Source organism: Lathamus discolor, chromosome Z (genome assembly GCF_037157495.1).
Source record: "Lathamus discolor isolate bLatDis1 chromosome Z, bLatDis1.hap1, whole genome shotgun sequence".
Classification (NCBI taxonomy): Eukaryota; Metazoa; Chordata; class Aves; order Psittaciformes; family Psittacidae; genus Lathamus; species Lathamus discolor.
The window spans coordinates 75,305,256-75,322,931 of record NC_088909.1 but is presented as its reverse complement, the minus strand read 5'-3'; the positions used below and the strand labels follow the sequence as shown (position 1 = coordinate 75,322,931).

Below are 17,676 nucleotides of genomic sequence, written 5' to 3'. Positions count from 1 at the left end.
TGTCTCTCTTCTGAGGCTGCAACAAGAATAGATGTGCCTGTGCTTCTCCACCGGAGGACTACCTACCTTCACTTAGCGTCTGATGACATGGAGGTAAGGATGTACTACATTAGAAAAAAATTCACATATTTGTAACTGGGTTTACATGTCCTTGTGACTAACTTTCCATACAAAATGTATAAAAAGGCCAGTCAAAAGAAGGAAGAGAAAGAGGGAAACAGATAATGCACATAAGCATGATGCATATTGAAAGACTTCTGGGATGTATCATACTTGTATGGGTATTTTCCCACAAACAGCTACATTTAACTGACAATGGAGTATCTACAAACATCAGAAGGCTACTAACACAGTGACTATTTTTTAAATGAGAGATTAAATACTTTAGCATAAAAATAACAACCTTAACATACCAAACTCTGGTCACAATGATAATTGATCTTCACATCTTGTTTGTAATGAAGACTGGGATAAAACATACTGCAAAAGCTTTAGCTCTGGTAGCTGTGTCTAATTGACCTGGGCTAATGACTTATTTCAGGCGCTTGAGATGAGTATTTAAACAACAGAGATACCACCATTTGGTATGGTGGATCTGGGCAAAGAAGGATGGTGAGGCTGAACTGCCCAATGAGCTCATGCCTGCTACAGAAGTAAACAGTATCTTCCAATATCAGGCACAAAGGTGCAAGGAACCATCTCCTACTGCCATCCCCAGAATATTACGGTTATATTTGAGTATCAACACTAGATACAGACAACGGGAGATAGTCAGAAGTTACCACTTTTTTTGTTTTGCCCTGGAAAAATGATCACAAGTAAGTAATACAATAAAGGTTTTCTTAAAACCTTTTAAACTTCAAGAATAATCTAAACTAATAAATAACTGTGGTTTTAAAAACAGAGAATTAAGTTATTTGCCTTATATCCCCAACATTAAAAATAAGTAGGAATAGCAGCTAACTTTTCCACAGGCCTCAGGCTTACCTCTATCCTCTGACTCTAAACTGAACACCCGTGAAACCATCTGTCTGGCATTATAATCAGAGAGCTAGACAAGAGGCTTTGATCCTACGAACAATCGGGTCTTGGTCCAGAAAAACTTCCAAATTATAGAACTGCTGACTGCACTAGGACTGAAAGCATGTGTTGGAAATTCTGTACAGAATTAACTGCTTTCCTGAATTAGTGTAATAAACTGCAGTGCTTTTGAATCAGCAGAAAAAATTCCTGAGATTTCACTGAGCCTTGATTCAGGCTCTTAATTACTTCCTTCTTGATTGCTAGAATCAGGCTTTTAAACTGTATAATTTTTGCATGGCAATTAAGCATACAATTAATACCCCAGGAACAGTCATGTCTATTTTTTTAAAGTTTGTTCATTACTTTTGGATAAAACATTAAACTGAAGCCCCTTAATAATTGTTCTCAAACTGAATGATTTGAACTTTCATAAGTTAATTCATCTTTTTGAATGCACTGGAAAACAGAGCATAAAATAAGCATCTACAATTGATGTTATATTATGCTGTGTAATTTGTAAGTTTGACTTTGCATGTATGTTTCTTAATAAAAGCATTTAATTGTATTTCCTTATCTGAAATAGCAAAACTGAAATGCTGAAAACAAAAATCTGAAAAAAGAGCCATAACTGATTGCACCATCAATGAAGACATGCAAAAAGGAGTTTTTAAAAAATGGAGAAACTGAAAATAGGACTATGAAAAATGAAGAAAAGAAATAAACACATAGAAGGGGCTTAAAAAGCTCATACAAACAATTCTAAAATATTTCTTACCTTCTTCAGTCATTGTGTCATAATATTTTAGGTTTCCATATGATCCAAGCTCTACAACATCACAGTAAAAGACACAAAGATAAGGAACCAGCAGACATTCAAGAAATGTACACGTTTTTGCATGTGCTTCATAAACTCAAACAGTGATTATGCAAGAAATCCTGCAGCACAGTGAAAGACAGATTACAGAAATGGCAGTGCCTTCCCCTCCTGAAATTTCACAGGTCACTGGCTTTAGATAAGTAACTTGCTAAAGTGTTATAGAGAAGCACTGAAATCTAAAATTTAGCCTTCCAATTGGTTGCCTCATGTAGGAAATAAAACAAATATTGGCAGTACCTAATCAGCATGAACTTTGGAAACTAAGTTCTTTAAACATTCTCCAGGTCAAGCACTCAAACATTTATGCATCCAAATTGAATAGAAAAATCTCAAAACATATAACCTAAGAGCCATTCATAATGCTTCCACAAACCAGTGCTGATGCTGACTTGCTTTAGAGGGTTTTTTTTAACGTAACAGCATTCGTCACTTGTGGAATCAGAAAAAAGTATTCACTGCATTCGGCAACATGAGACCTAAATTAAATAATTAAACAGATCTGATGATACTGCATTACTCTATCCTAGCAAGGTAGAGAAAATAATGGAATGCAGAGATCTCCAGATCTTTAAGGCTACTATTATTTTTCTGTGTGATATAATCTTGATTGAAATTACTTTTTTCTTTAGATGTTGCTATATGTATAAATATATATATGTAAAATACAGTAATTAATGCAGGTCTACAAAACAGGAAAAATTAAAATTGAGCTCAAGAAAGAATTTGTAAATGATTTGTATATGGAATTTGTGGATAATTTCACTCATCATTTTATGTAAAACCTTATAACTAAGCTTCTGAGCATCTAACCTTCAAGGGGTGTAAACATTAAAATATGGATACTTGACAGTTAAAGAAGTCCTGTTTTCCTTGGAAATATTCTCTCTTCATGCTTATGAATCAGATAAAGCACTTAAATGTATAAATGCTGTCCAATTACTTTGTTTTTAGCCTATACACCTCGTGATCTTTCAATATTTTTCCACGCAGGTTAATTTCAACAGAAGTCTGGCTATTAGTTTTTAACAGTAAAATGCTGTGATGATATGAAAATCCAACACTTTGAAAGATCCCTTGTTTTTTAACCTATTTGCAGATACCTGAATCTGCCAAATGAACATTTCTTACATCATTTGCAGAGACACAGAACACTTTCTGACATGTAACTAAAAAAATACAGGATATTATCACTGTTACATTTTAAAAATAATTATGATTGGATTCTAATGATTTTTTCATAGACATACTTTATCAAAACCAGTTACAAATACTGATGTACTCTTGCTCATACAATGCAGTGTCTTACTTGCATGTAATTATACCCAAAAGAATATGATGTTACTCTAAGTCTCTCTTAAAGCAAAGGAAGCTGTCATTTAAAGATGTATTTTACTATATTGTTTTATAATGATGTAGAACGCATATGCTCTTTTGTAAAATGTTCCTAGGGTTGCAAAATAAGAGAAGCTATTGTCCTGCCATCTTGACATTTTTCGTAAAGATTTGAATTGCTTACCTGGGAAGAGTTCCCAGTAACTTCTGTATGGTCTTCCCTGCATACAAGCATTTGGGACCACATGTGCTGTTTAATTAGGGCTCAGTATCTGATGACTCTACAGCCAGCACCTTTGCTTCAACTTACTCTTACTGATATTTGCCTTGATGTGTCTGGGGTCCGCTTTCCTAGAACTGGGGTGATTCATCCACTGGAGGATGAGGCAGGAGTAGAAAACATATGCCAAAAGGAGTGCAAGAGTAATCAGGGAAATGAAGTACATGCAGGAGACAACAATGCCAGGTAGGTGCTGTATAAATCATGGAGTAAGAATGGGGGTGCAGAAGGACAAAGTCAAGAAGAAGTTTCTACCATAGCAACAAACTTAAGAATTAACAGAATGATTATGAGCATGAGGCCTGATTTAATAGATGAAGCAGAAGAGGTTTCAGAGACAGCCAACAACAATCATGAATTATGCTGTATCTCCATAGCAAATAAAAGCAGCAGCAGAAAGGCAGGCCACTTGATATAATGGCAATCCAATTTAGATCTCTTTGCTTCCCATCTGAAGTGAGAGATACAAGAAAAACAGGGAAGAAAAAAGGACACTCTGAACTTCTGCAGAGATGAAAGAGGAAAGAAATAAAGAGATGCATGAGAGTGTATGACGCTGATGATAATCATATTCTGGGCACTTCAGCAATTCAACATGCCAAGGATTAAACTAGGTTAATTCTTGCAGTTAGCAAAATTATTTCCAGGAAAACTCTAATCTTGCTGGTGATTGCATTCCTCAAAGCCTTTATAGTCCTATACCCAGAGCAGAACATTTTATACAATCACCAGCCCACTGACTGCAATGCACAATGATGATGCCAGAAAACATCAGCTGCACATATTCATATGAATTATTTTGTGGATTTCAAGATCACTTGGGTCAGCGTTGCTCAGCAACATGAAAGGTCTGCTTTTATACGGTCTGACTCCAATATATTTTACTGGCTTCTTCTGTAAAATCTGATCTTTGGCGTTTATTTTATAAATAATAAGATTCTGTTCAATACGACTCTAAGTAAGCTGAGGCTGAATTGAAGTACTTTTTGAAAAGAAATATAGTCTTGGAAAAAGTTCTCAGCTTTAAAAAAACCCTGATTCTAAATGGAATTGGAAATCTGAAATACTGTGATAAAGGGTACTTGAAAAAACACCCCAAAATCCAACACTACTAAAATTCGACAATTCCAGTTTCATGAACATGCTGTGTGTTCCCAGACTGACAGCCAGTATCGCATCCCTGCTGGTCACATGAAACAAAAAGCATGAAGGATCCAGCTTAACAGCTGATCCTCAACAGTGGCAGTCACTGAATTTATTTTTTCTGTTCCACGTATTTTTACGCCAGAAAAGAACACAGGGCTCCTGATAATCCTGTCTGACACCCCTTAATGTTTACATTTGCCTTATTACCTACTGTTCTCTCCTGTGTATGTAGGTACCACACCATGTCAAAGTAAACAAGAATAATGTTAGTCAAAAGTGATACATTATTTTAATTTCAAATCACATAACTACATTCGAAACATGGTTTTGCCAGCAGCAAGTCTTGTCTGACCAACCTAGTGGCCTTCTTTGATGAAGTGACTACATCAGTGGACAAAGGAAGAGAAGCTGTCATCTGTCTGGACTTCTGTAATGCCTTTGGCATGGTCTCCAACAACACCCTTCTCTCTAAATTGGAGACGTGAATTTGACAGATGGACTGTTTGGTTAGATGGTCACATTGAGAGATTTAGTGGTCAGTGGGTCAATGTCTGGATGGAGATCAGTGACAAGTGATCACTGTCCCCCAGGGGTCCATAAATGACATACACCGAGAGGGAGTGTGTCATCAGCAAGTTTGCAGATGACATGAAGCTGAGTGATGCTGTTGACAGGCCCAAGAGATGGATGCTATCCAGAGGGACCTGGACAAGCTCAAGAAGCGGGCCCATGGAAACCGCATGAGGTTCAACAAGGCCAAGTGCAAGGTCCTGCACCTGGGTCAGGGGTAACCTGTCAATAGAGGCCGGGGGGTAAAGGGATTGAGAGCAGTGCTGCAGAGAGAGACTTGTGGGTACTTGTGGATGAGAAACTGAACATGAGCCAGCAGTGTGTGCTCAAAGCCCAGAAAGCCAACTATACCTTGAGCTGCATCAAAAGAAGTGTGACCAGCAGGGCAGGGAGGTGATTCTGCCTACCTGCTCTGCTCTGGCAAGACTCCACAAGGAGTACAGTGTCCAGCTGTGGCGTCCTCAGTACAGGAAAGACCTGCTGGAGAGGGTCCCTAGGAGGGCAACAGAAATGATCAGGGGGATGAAACACCTCTCATAAAAGAAAAGGCTGAGAGAATTGGGATTATTCAGCCTGGAGAAGAGAAGGCTCTGGGAATGCCTCATTTGAGCCTTTCAGTACTTAGAAGAATATAAAAAAGATGGGAACAAAATTTTTAGTGGAACCTAGTGCAATAGCACAAGGGGTAATTGTTTAAAATAAAAGAGGCTAGACTTAGAGTAGATGTAAAGAAGAAATTTTTCACTGTGAGGGTGGTGAGACACTGGAATAGGTTGTCCAGAGAGGGGGCAGATGCCCCATCCCTGGAAATATTCAGGCTAGACAGGTGTTGGAGGAACCTCATCTAACTGAAGATGCCCCTGCTCATTGCAGGATGGGTTGGACTAGACGACCTTTAAAAATCTCTTCCAAACCAAACTATTCTATGATTCTACCATTCTGTGAAATAATATACCTAATTACTCAGTTTATTTTCAACATTCACTCACTAAGTATTGTAGGTCCAGTCTGTGATGAAATACTTATTTCTGCTTTTTAAGCACTAAAAAAAGTGCTGCCATAGAAGGAGAGCATGCCAGTATTTCTCTTTGTTTTCCTGCTACAAAGATCTTTGATACACATTATGTTAGAAATAATCCTTGCTCAGAGTTTCTCAAAATAAGAGAGCTATTTTAGAGATAGTAATTTGCATTGCTAGACATATGTACTCCTTCATGAAGAATACATACTCATACTCTCAAAACAAAGTAATGCATTGTGGGTTTTTTTGATAAGCATACATTTTCACTTTGCATAAGAACCATATTTGTATGACAATTCATGTCACAAAAAATTCTCCAAGGTAATTAAATAGCTTTAAACTTGACAGATCTTTTATTCAAAACAAAACTGCTAAAAAGAAATTACTGAAGACAATCCCTGAACTTTCAGCGCGAATCCACCATTGCATTTACTTGACCTTACTTGTGTTTGACTTCCACAATCATGAAGGCGTAAGGCATAATTCTGTAGGAGCATCAGTGGGAGCTCAGCTTTAAAGGACTTGTGAGGCATTCTGGAGCAAGCAGATGGAGAGCATATATTTTTCCTGAGTTTTCATACTCATAAATTGAACCTAACAAAAGGCTAAATACGTAAGATGTAAGGGAGAAGTGAAATGAGAGAGTAAGGCCTCAAAACTGATAATGAAATTGAGAATGAGCATGCAGCCAAGAACTGCAACTTGAAAACCAGAAAATAATTATCAAAAAGATTGTAGACAGAAAACCTAACAAACTATTGGAAACGGAAGTGAATTTTTGTGTAAGAGGTTGCATACATAATTCTGAATGTCAGCAAGTTCCTGATTATTAAGGACATTAATTTTGTAATCCACCCTTCCCCTTTGAATATTTTTTACATGACCTCTGATTTGTACTTTCTGTTGTCATCAGGCTTAAAAGAATCTCCTTTTTCTTAATTGCATTTTTTTTTAAAAAAGGCTGAGGAGTTATGCCAAAGAACATAGAGGAATTCATATTATAACTTCAAGAAGGACTAGTCTGTCTTTCCCTAATCTTTACTGTTTCTTCTAGCTGTCAATGTCTTGAGAAAATTCAATTAGATGATCAGAGAATCAGAGACTCATCCATAAATAAAACAAGAAGCCACATGAAAAAGTCTTCCTAGATAAGTTGTAGTGGCTATCTAATCTAAATTGGAATCAAAGCTTGATTTGGTTTCATCAGTGATGGATTAGGAACAAAGAACTCTCAGTGCTAAAAACTCGTGAAAGGTCTAGTAGAGATTAACATTACAGGTACAAAATGAGAGTACTGACCTCTAGCAGATCTCTAATAAAAGAGGGAAGTGGGGTTGTGTAGTGTGGAGAAGTGAAGCTCGGGGTGGGGACGACTTTATTGCTCTCTATAACTACCTGAAAGGAGGATGGATGGAGGAAGTGGCTGGTCTCTTCTCCCAAGTAACAAGAGATAGGACAAGAGGTAACGGCCTCAAGCTGCACCAGGGGAGGTTTAGACTGGATATTAGGAAAAATTTCTTCATCGAAAGGGTGATCAAGCATTGGAACAGAATGCCCAGGGAAGTGGTGGAAACACCGTCCCTAGAAATGTCCAAAAAACCCATGTAGATGAGGTCCTTAGTGACATGGTTTAGTGGTGGACTTGGCAGTGCTGGGGTAGCGGTTGGACCTGATGACCTTTAAAGTCTTTTCAACATAGTTGATTCTATGATAATGGCTTTGAACATAGACTATTTGAGGCAAAACACAAATAATCCCACAAACTGAAGGGTATCAGGCATTGTGAATTGTAAAAAGAAAGGACTTTCTTTTGAATTAATTTTCTCTTGGAGAACCTCATCTTAATTTTGATTGTCACCTTTTATGAACTCCATGAACTTTTTAACCTTCTCATAGAGTACTTATACCCCATTTGAGATAGACTGGGACTGCTGTTAGACTTCGTATGTATTATGACTGCAGAATGAAGAGGAGAGAAAAGAAATGCAAAAGAAAAAGCAGAAGACTTTTTCTCCTATGCAGCTTATAATTAAATGTTGTAGACTACATTTGTACTTATGGACCTTCAAGCTCCCAGTTCTTGCAGAATAGAGGCTTTGCCCCTGAGCTGGTGCAGTGGAAAATACAAAGCAACTTCTTTTGGATCTGAGTAGCATAGTAAAAAGTAATAGTTGCATGCATTTTAGAATTACATCTTCTTGGATTATGCTACTATCAGTACTGCTTTATTAATTGTCCTAAGCAAATAAAGAAAACCATATGAACAAAGACTTTCAGGTACTTGGCCAGTAGGCAGTACACTGTGAGTAACTAAATTATGTAATACTTTGTGCATCTGAGCTCTAAAAACACATGTGGTTACCTTTCATCTTGTCTTTAATCTCAAGTCTTCTATTCCTGTTCTCTCTCCTCACGTGTCCTTACTCTGTTTCTTATTGTAGGTGTTTCTGTCCTGATAATAATCTTATTAAAGTTGTCTGCTTTTATTCTAATTAGTTTACTGCAATTTTATCAAATTGGAGTGTGAATAGAAATATAATTAAAAATTTATGCAATCATATCAGTAGAGTTCTGGGCAGCTCAAGATAGTCATAACACCCAAAAGCAAGATCTGCCTATTACTTTGCCCTTAATGCAATATTAAAATGAAGAACAAAATCCCACTGTTCTTACAGTCCATACCATCTAGCAAATCTTTGTGTGGTGACAAAAGGAAATTTGTCAGAGTACCTATAGGGTTTTAAGTCATAGGGTTAAAGATCAAATATTTTAAGGAGGTGATCAATGGCATGTTTTTAATCCACACATGAGAAGAAAGGAATTTAAGTTACTATTATGCATCAGAATCTGCTTTTGATACTTTTAGGTGAGGGTTTTGTGTTTTGGTTTTTTGTTTGTTTGTTTTGTTTTTTGTTTTGTTTTGGGTTTTTTTTTTGTTTGTTTGTTTGTTTTTAATTTAAGTAAACCATCAAGTTATTGGCTCCTGAGGGGTTTGTTGCTTTTTTCACCTTCTTTCACATGTAAATTACTCTTGCGCCATCAGCTACCAAAATCTTGAAGACAAGTGGCATACATTCTCTAAAATGTAATGACACCAAAAGACAACTGATTTGTAACAGAAGAGATCCTGTCTGATTAAACACAATTCTCACTGGCTCTGAAGATGGCATTATCTTCATAGAATTTTCAAGTATTCATGAAAATGGAAATTCCAAGATACAGAAGTGCAAACCTCATTCTACTGATGATACTGGGAGCTTTACCACTGATTCTGATGGGGTCAGGATTTTACATTAGTGTCTCTGGGTCCAGGCACTGTGGGGTACTGGACACGTACAACTCCAACTGCAACAAATTTCAGTTGATCTGTTTTTCATCATGTCCAAGAAGCGTAACACAAAGGCAGCATGCATTCCTCTCTATCCAGCCAACTAACCTGTGGAGGATAAAGTCATCCACCATATGCAAACTGTTCTAAAGGAAATCTTCCACTTTCAGTTTCAGTAGGAAGTCCCTCATATCTACTACTATTCCCTGATCTGTACAGGTTTACAAATTATTCATGGTCTTCATATTTCTAACAAGGAAATTCAGAGTTAGGAAGAAACTTAAAATGAAGCTGAAGCCATTAAGCATGGAAATGCATAGTCATGACAGATGTACCCTGCTCTGGGATCATGCTTGTATTTAAATATCTATGTCTTGGTTGTACACTTTGTAGGGAATCCCAAGAAGAATATGCTGTCTGAAGAACAGGGCATCACTGGAAAAGATCATGGAGATGAGAAACAAGAATTTTGCCTGCAGTAAACAGCTCGACTAGATTCTAGTTAAAAGAATGAAATATGGCATGCAGAAATACATTGTTGTAAAACCTAACATTTACCACAAAACAAACACAAGGATTACATTTCAGATTTTCAAAAATGAATTTAAAAAATGCATCAGAAAATTTCCGTTATTTAAAATATGCTACCTACAAAGAGCATTACAGTTTTTAAGGGGAGACCTGTTCTTCAATTTTTGAGTAGCTAGAAATTCTACCAGTGAAGCTAGCAATGAGTGCTGCCTTCTGTCTGTATTTTGGAATCCTTGGAACACGTCTGAAATTAAGCAGACGTGATGTTTACTGCTGCAGAGTTTGAGAACATCACAACAAAATATTACATTTTGACATTGAACTGCCCATTATGAGAAATTTGGAAGGGTATCTTTGCACCCCAAGTTCTGTATAACAAAAACATACCAATTTTTTGATACCTGCCACTAATCGTAAGCACATTGTGTGGATAGAACAAAAATTGCAAGCCTGCTCAGCCTACAGTCATGGGAGTGCAGCCACTGTCTTTAGAAAGACCAACATCCCCAAAATATGACAAGAATGAAGTTGTCCCCACATGTATGCGAAATAAACCCATTCAGTAAAATACTTCAGACTTCAAAAGTCTTCTTCTTAGGTTATAAATATACAGTTATGACTGGCATTCAGATAAATCAGATGAACCAAACCTTGATAATAAAATTATCTTCAGTAGCCTAAGATACCATTTTCTCATTGCCAGAAGCACACATCTTTTAGACAGCTCACGTTCCACAGCTGTTATAGTGACACATCTTATATGCGCTACATGGAAGTTTGTAAACTCAAGTGGTAACCAGTTCTAGCTTTGAAAGCTTAAGTGATTCAGGGGGAAGCAGCTATTTAAATTCTCTCTCTCTCTACTTCCTGACAGAAATTAACAGGGCTATCTGAAATACCATTTCTGCCTATTTAAATAAATCTGCCCTTATCTGCCCATAACCCACATTTTCTACTCTACTTAGCTGCTGCTCACTGTGGCAGTGTGGGGTGTTCTACCCACAGTTTCTGAATTCAGTTAGATGTTGGAAATATCACTTAAAGTACTCATCTCAACCAAAGAGGAAAGGAGGCCTCACTGGAGAGTGATGTGTCTCACTTTACCAATCTCAGCTGCTTGAAAATGTTCCCCAGGAAAAAACTTTCTTCTTGCTAATGACTGTGTAAAGAACCATACAGCTGAAAGCTGAGCTAGCAATGTGCCTTTACAGCAAAGGCAGTCAACAGCATCCTTGGCTCCATCAGGGAAAGCACTGCCAAGGTGGTGGTGGTGGTGATACTTTCTCTCCATCCTGTGCTGGTGAGACGCAGCTGGGTGCTGGGTCCAGTCCTGCGCTCACCAGTACAGGAGAGTCATGGACATACTGGGGCAAGTCCAGCACTGGGCTACAAAAATCATGGAGGGACTGGGGCATCTCTCATGTGAGAGAGCTGGGCCTGTTCAGTCTGGAGGGAAGAAGGTGCAGGGAGATCTTATCCACATGTATAAATACCTGACAGGAGAAAAAGAAGAAGGAATAAGACTCTTCAGAAGTAACCACTGACAGCATGAGAGTCAATGAGCACAAATTAAAACCCAGAAAATTCCATCTGGACATAAGAAAACACCTCTTACAGTGATGATGGTCACACACTGGAATGGATGTCCCAGTCTATAGAGTCTCAATTTGTGGAAGTATTCAAAACATGACTGGACACTGTCCTAGGCAGCCTCTCCAGTTGCTCCTTCCTGAGCAGGGCGTCAGACTAGCTGAATTCTGCAATTCAAATGGTCACAATAATAAAACAAAAATTCTGTAAAGCTATCTGCATGAAGAAGGTATGAGTATCTGCCTTTGTAAGACATAACACTCCATTTTGAAGGTAAGCCTAATTGCCCTTTTTATTGGTTTCCTATCTTCTGTATTCCATGAGATACCATGCGATAGAGATAAACAGAAGATGCTAGATTATAACTAACAGCTGTTAATTTGTATGTGAGTCTGGCAGGGAAGCCCCATCTTCTATGGCTGAAGTTTCTTGCAAACATTTCAGCCTTCAGCAGAGGAGAAAGCCAAAATGCTCATAGTGCCCTGCACAGAGGGCTGTTATTCCCTGATGCACTAACAGAGGAAGCAAGAACTGTTACAAGCTGGGTAAGAACAAGTGTGCAAGCTGAAGGATGCTGAACTCCTTTGCAAGCCCAAGGGTATGCCTAAGTACACTCAAGAATGATGAAGGATCTAAAGCAAAGATAGTCGATAGCACACATAATTATTAATTTTGTCTAGATTTGCATATTTCTTCATGTTAGATAAAATGCTGTTGTGCTGATAAGATACTGAAGAATTATTTCTTTCATCTCTGGCATGGTGGTAGGAGTCCTGCAAGCATCCACCCACTGGAACTGAGAAAAATAGAAGTGCTCAGGTTGCCTCAAGAAATGCTCAGTAGCTGAGCATTACCCAAGAGTCAGTGTAAGGTGAGCTGCTTGGCCTCACCTCTCCAAGGATATAATAAATAAACAGCTTCAGACAAAAGGGTTCCCAATGTGAGTGAGCACAGACATGATGATACAGCTTAGTTAAGCCAGGGGAAGAACAAGAGCACAAGCATTTTGCAACATGAGACCATAGCTGGGAGTTTGATGGAGTGACTAGGCAGGCGTAGGTTACTCAACCTCTGTCAGCTGTCTTTGAGGTAAGCTGACATTTTCAGCACACCTCAAAAAAGAGTACAGGTAGCAGCAGCAAATTAAGACATTTTGAGAAGAACAGAAAATCTGGGAAATTCTTAAGTATCTAGGAACACAACAGGATCTAGGGAGTATGTACTTCAATACTATGTAAAAAAACTTTGAGGATCACATAATTCTTTATTTTCCTGAGAAGCATAAATGTAGGTTTCTGGTTCTCATTTTCAGAGCAGACAGTGGCAGTACCATAGTTTTCTGCATTCAATGCGAGGACAAAATAGACATTTTTGTGCAACAGAAAGTTACTTCTCTCACCAATAACAAGCACCATATTTATGTTTAACAAACAGGTAAGCATATAAGATAAAAACTTTTCTGCAGAAGTACATCCTATAGTTTTCCACCTTGGAAATAGGACTAGAGATGGGAATAGGGCAGAATTGCCAAATATATCTACTTCTGACCAGGAACTGAGGCATGACAGAGGTTTATATCATACTCATTTTCATGCAGTTGATTCCACTTGCATATGAGTTATATGCTTGTCACACAGGAGCAAGGGAGTCAGCATCTAGCTAAACCCTTCCTTGTGAAGATGCTCTGTTGGCCTGTGGCACCCTACCTATCAGCAGACAGAAAAGGAGTAGCATGATAAGGAAAAGACCTCATTCTTCCTGTACCGTGTTAAAGCTGTGCAAGGAAAGCAAGTTAGCCTCAGGCTGCACTGGCGCTCTGAATCCTCAGATTCCCTTTTCAACAGAGTATCCATAGGAGCCTCCAAAGAGGAAAACCTCCCTCCACAATCCTAAAGGAATCACTCCTTAAAGTAACCTACAGCTTGTAGGGAAGAAGGGAAGGTAATTCATGGCAAACACTTTCATGCAAAACTTCCTGTATTTTTTTTCACCTGCTTCCATTGTGAAACAACAGCCCTCTTCCTTGTAAATCCTACACTTTTATAACCCGTAAGTGTCTGTTTCAAAACTAGAACAAAGGTATCTGAGTTACAGGACTCAGAAGAAAAAAAAGCTACAAATGATCAATGATTGTTATGATTTTTTGTGCAAGTTGCTTGGATTTTGGATTGGGGCCTAACCAACACAGCAGGTCTGATGATGCTGTCCCTATTCATATGGGTAATGCTGTTATGAACAGTCCAGCTCACTACTTGGTGAATAAAGGATTGCCAGACAAGCACTTAAGCAGAAGCAAATATGTCACAGGATTTCCTGGGGATTAATGACTGGCTGGGAGTTGATGATAGTCTGATGCACAGCAGTCATTAATCTTAATCCTCAGGAAATGATCTGTAGCAAGGTCATTACTTCTGTAATAAGACAAAGGCAAACAAAAATCTAATGCCATATAGATATTTGTATTTTTAACAAACAATGAGGTTTCAACTGCAATTTAAACTTCATGTCCACTAGCAAATACTCTACACATTCTCCAAACCTTGTCTTAGAAGCTTTTGCTTAGACCAAGATTTTGAAGAGGGGAAGCCTTCCTTGTCTAGACTGCTAAATCCACTGCATGACTGCACTCCTGCCTTGATGCAGAGTGCCAAACATCTGGCAGCAGTACTGATCTCAACAGTACTATCAGACATGGGGTGAACACTTTGCAAGCCCACTTATTCCAGAGTTTCAAGCTGGCTTTCAAAAGACAGGTACAAGCCATGGCAAAAACACTGTGTGGAGAGAGAAAAGGAAGGATAAGTCCATGAGTGTAGAATCATGTCTCAGGATCTCTCTGTTTATCTACATTTTGTATAAAGTCAAAACTTCTTAAGGTAATTTTTCACATTTTCCTACTTTCAATCAAGTGCATTTTTAAGAGGCTTTCCAATAAAGTAGAGATTGGTTCTGACTTCACAAATGAATTATTCAGGAGTAAATATGATGAGCTAGTTTTCTATGAGTACACTGCATGTTAATGTAACAACACCATTCTGCAGGTGACCTTTAACAGTCACACAGCATGCTGATGCAGTCTACACTGCTTATGCTACAAGAGGACTTAGATGGGACTTCTTTTCTGTCAGTCTTTCAAAGCTCACAGAACTCTGATCGACAGAGAAGTGTGCCTTTACATGCCCCGCATTTTTTTTACAATTATTCAAGGGAATAATTCTTGAAAACATTCAAGAGAACCCCAGCAAGTGATCAAGGCCAAGCTGGATGGGGCTTTGAGCAACCTGGTCTAGTGGAAGGTGTCTCTGCCCACGGCTGGGTTTGAACGAGATGATATTTAAGGTCTTTTCCAACCCAAACCATTCTATAACACTATAATTCTATGAATGTATCAGTGAACTTTATTCCTGACATAAAAAGAAAAGCTGTATCCTCCAGTAGCAGTGCAACAGCTAGTAATTTTACTTCTAATAGCAATATTTGATCTGGAAGTCATGAAGAGTCAAGCACAGAGCTCACAGACTTTACAAGTGCTTTTCCAAAGACTGAGAAGGAGAGCAAGCTCTAAGGAAGCCATCTTAAGGGAAGAGGCTGGAAGAATCTGGGTGCAGGTAAGTGAGATGCAGCACGAGGTAAGGCAAAGGAGTAAATGGTAGTGAAATGGGGAAAGAAGAAACGGGAGGAGGAGGACAAGAAGAAGTACGCCAAAGTGCAATGTGTACCAGAGTACCTGTGAATGCGTCAGCTTTGATATACACCGTTCAAAATTTTTTCCTTTGAGAATGGTACTTGTAATATTCTCATATACTCTCAACCTCTTCAACCCCTTCTTTTAATTCTTAACAGTGAAATCCTATCAGCTTAGAAATTATATAGCTGGCATGATAAAGGTGTGTCAAAGTAAACATGATGCACCAGATGATTATTTGCTGTTAATTGTATGCGGGAAGATTAAAACACAAAAAAATTGTGAGAATTTAGTAGATAAAATTTATACAGAGCCACATAGATAATGAATATTCTATAGCAGATACCCATATCTATTATCAAACATATTTTTCAATTGACAGTAGGATTCAAGTACACTGCCACCTAAATTTGTTAACCAGTATTATCTACCTTGGCCAGCCACAATATTTACATCAAATTAAAATAGATTTTCTTTTATGGAGGTTTGCAGAATTATCTTAATACAGAATAATGAATGCAGACACTTAAAAACTCAAGTGTTCAGTACAGATTTTCAATACTCCCTGTGTTTGCCTTCCAAACTGCCTGCAGTGCAAAGGATCTTGAAAAGCAAATCTGCAAATGAGCTGGTGGTTCAAAAAAGGCTAATGACCATAATGTGGGACAGAAAAGTGGGTGGATTATTTTTTTTTCACATTTCTCCTACACATCTGGGCATACCTGTAAAAAAATAAAACCGGAGTACCACATAAAAAAATATATACTGAATGCAGTCCCGTATTGGCATTTTCATGCTCTCATTAATTAGAATATGAATTTTATGAAGTTGGTAGAAATTTGAAATATTACCTCCTTTAATATTAACGCTAACTTAGATGTCTGCAGATACATAGGGTATTTTCCAGTGTCTTTTAGCCATTTCTTCATGAAAAGTTGTGCATTAAAATACAATATTTACTGCAAATGTAAGCAGATTCATTTTTCCCCCTTTTTAACTCAGCATGTCAGTTTTAATGAAACAAACAGGTCGTTACTGCTTTGCACTTTATTTAAAGGCCGCAAGACTTCTATCTTCCATTTTTTGAAGAGTATTAATTCCAGGCAACTATATGAGTTTGCAGAGCAGAAAAAAACAAAAACCAGCAAAGTATTATGAGCAAAGAAACCCTGAAGAAAATTTTACTGTGGAGTAATATAAGTAAGATTTATCCATTACAACCATCTCTATCAATCCATATTTACTCAAGTCGATAATAACGAACAATAATGAATCAAGTAAAAAATAATGAACATCACTGAGTTACCTGGTAAACTTAATTATAATACCTAGTTTTCAAAAGTGCTGGGCTTCTGTGTCTCCCAAAATGGACTTCAGATTTCAAAACCCTTTCTTCCTGTGCTGTTGTGAATAGGAAAGCCTATGAATTACAGTACATGGTCCAAGCTTGCTACAGGTGAAAAGTAGTGAGAAAAGATCTGAATGCTGACCAAGTTATGTTTAGGTAAGAAGTGAAGTAAGCTTGAGCAATGGAAAAATATCTGAGACCTATCCTATTTCTGAATTTTTCTTAAGTCCAATTTGAACCCCAGTCAACATTTCTAGCTTTTATGTGGTCTTCAATGTGTTAAAACGTTCTTGTCCCTGCTAATGAGCTCTTCCCAACCTGTTTCTGTTCTCTCTTATTTTGATCAAGTCTATTTACTGCTTTGGATGATTGTTATTTTTGTTTGTGTTAGCAAAATCTAGACATCACAGAGGCATTTGCAGCAAAGGAACTTTGCTTTAGGGAAAATAGGACTGCAAAGGATTGTAATGAAAAAATACAATTTTTCATTAAAAAGTGAAAAATTGAGATTGGAAGTGAAATGTTTGGCCACCAGACAGATGAGGATGAGGCTTACTGGGTGCAGCAGTTAGAAAGCCTGCCTACCTACTGTAGAGATGCAAATAAAGGAAGCCAAATATGTAACTGCAGTAAATGTTTTATGTCCTCTTTCAGCAACGAATGGGAATAGATTGGGCACAGTCTGCTGATGACTGCACTCTAACAGTCAACAGATTTTGGCAGTGAATAGTGCAGCATTAACCAAAGAGAGAGGCAATGTGAATCATGATCAGAGTAGAAATAATGGTGTGGGGTCTGCAAGGGCTAAAATTGCCCTTGTGTTGACAAAGTGAGTATCAGCTTCAGCTTTTGAAGACAGAAATGGAAAAGTAAGTTTGTCTTGTCCAAGAGATACAGAGCAATTAAAAAAGCTGTATGCAATTTTGCAATGAGAAATATACAGGA

The 17,676-nt window shown here is 37.9% G+C and overlaps 1 protein-coding gene across 5 annotated transcripts in view; it reads right to left on the bottom strand.

Moving 5' to 3' along the window:
• SLC24A2 (solute carrier family 24 member 2) overlaps positions 1 to 17,676 on the bottom strand; it is a 112,544-nt gene that overhangs the window by 32,319 nt on the left and 62,549 nt on the right. For 4 of the 5 annotated variants that reach the window (XM_065661623.1, XM_065661622.1, XM_065661625.1 and 1 more), the window contains one exon: positions 1,799 to 1,849. The exons of the other annotated variant lie outside the window; for it this stretch is intronic. In XM_065661623.1, the coding sequence (XP_065517695.1) occupies positions 1,799 to 1,849 (51 nt within the window). The remainder of the gene's footprint in view (positions 1 to 1,798; positions 1,850 to 17,676) is intronic. 5 annotated transcript variants of the gene reach the window in all.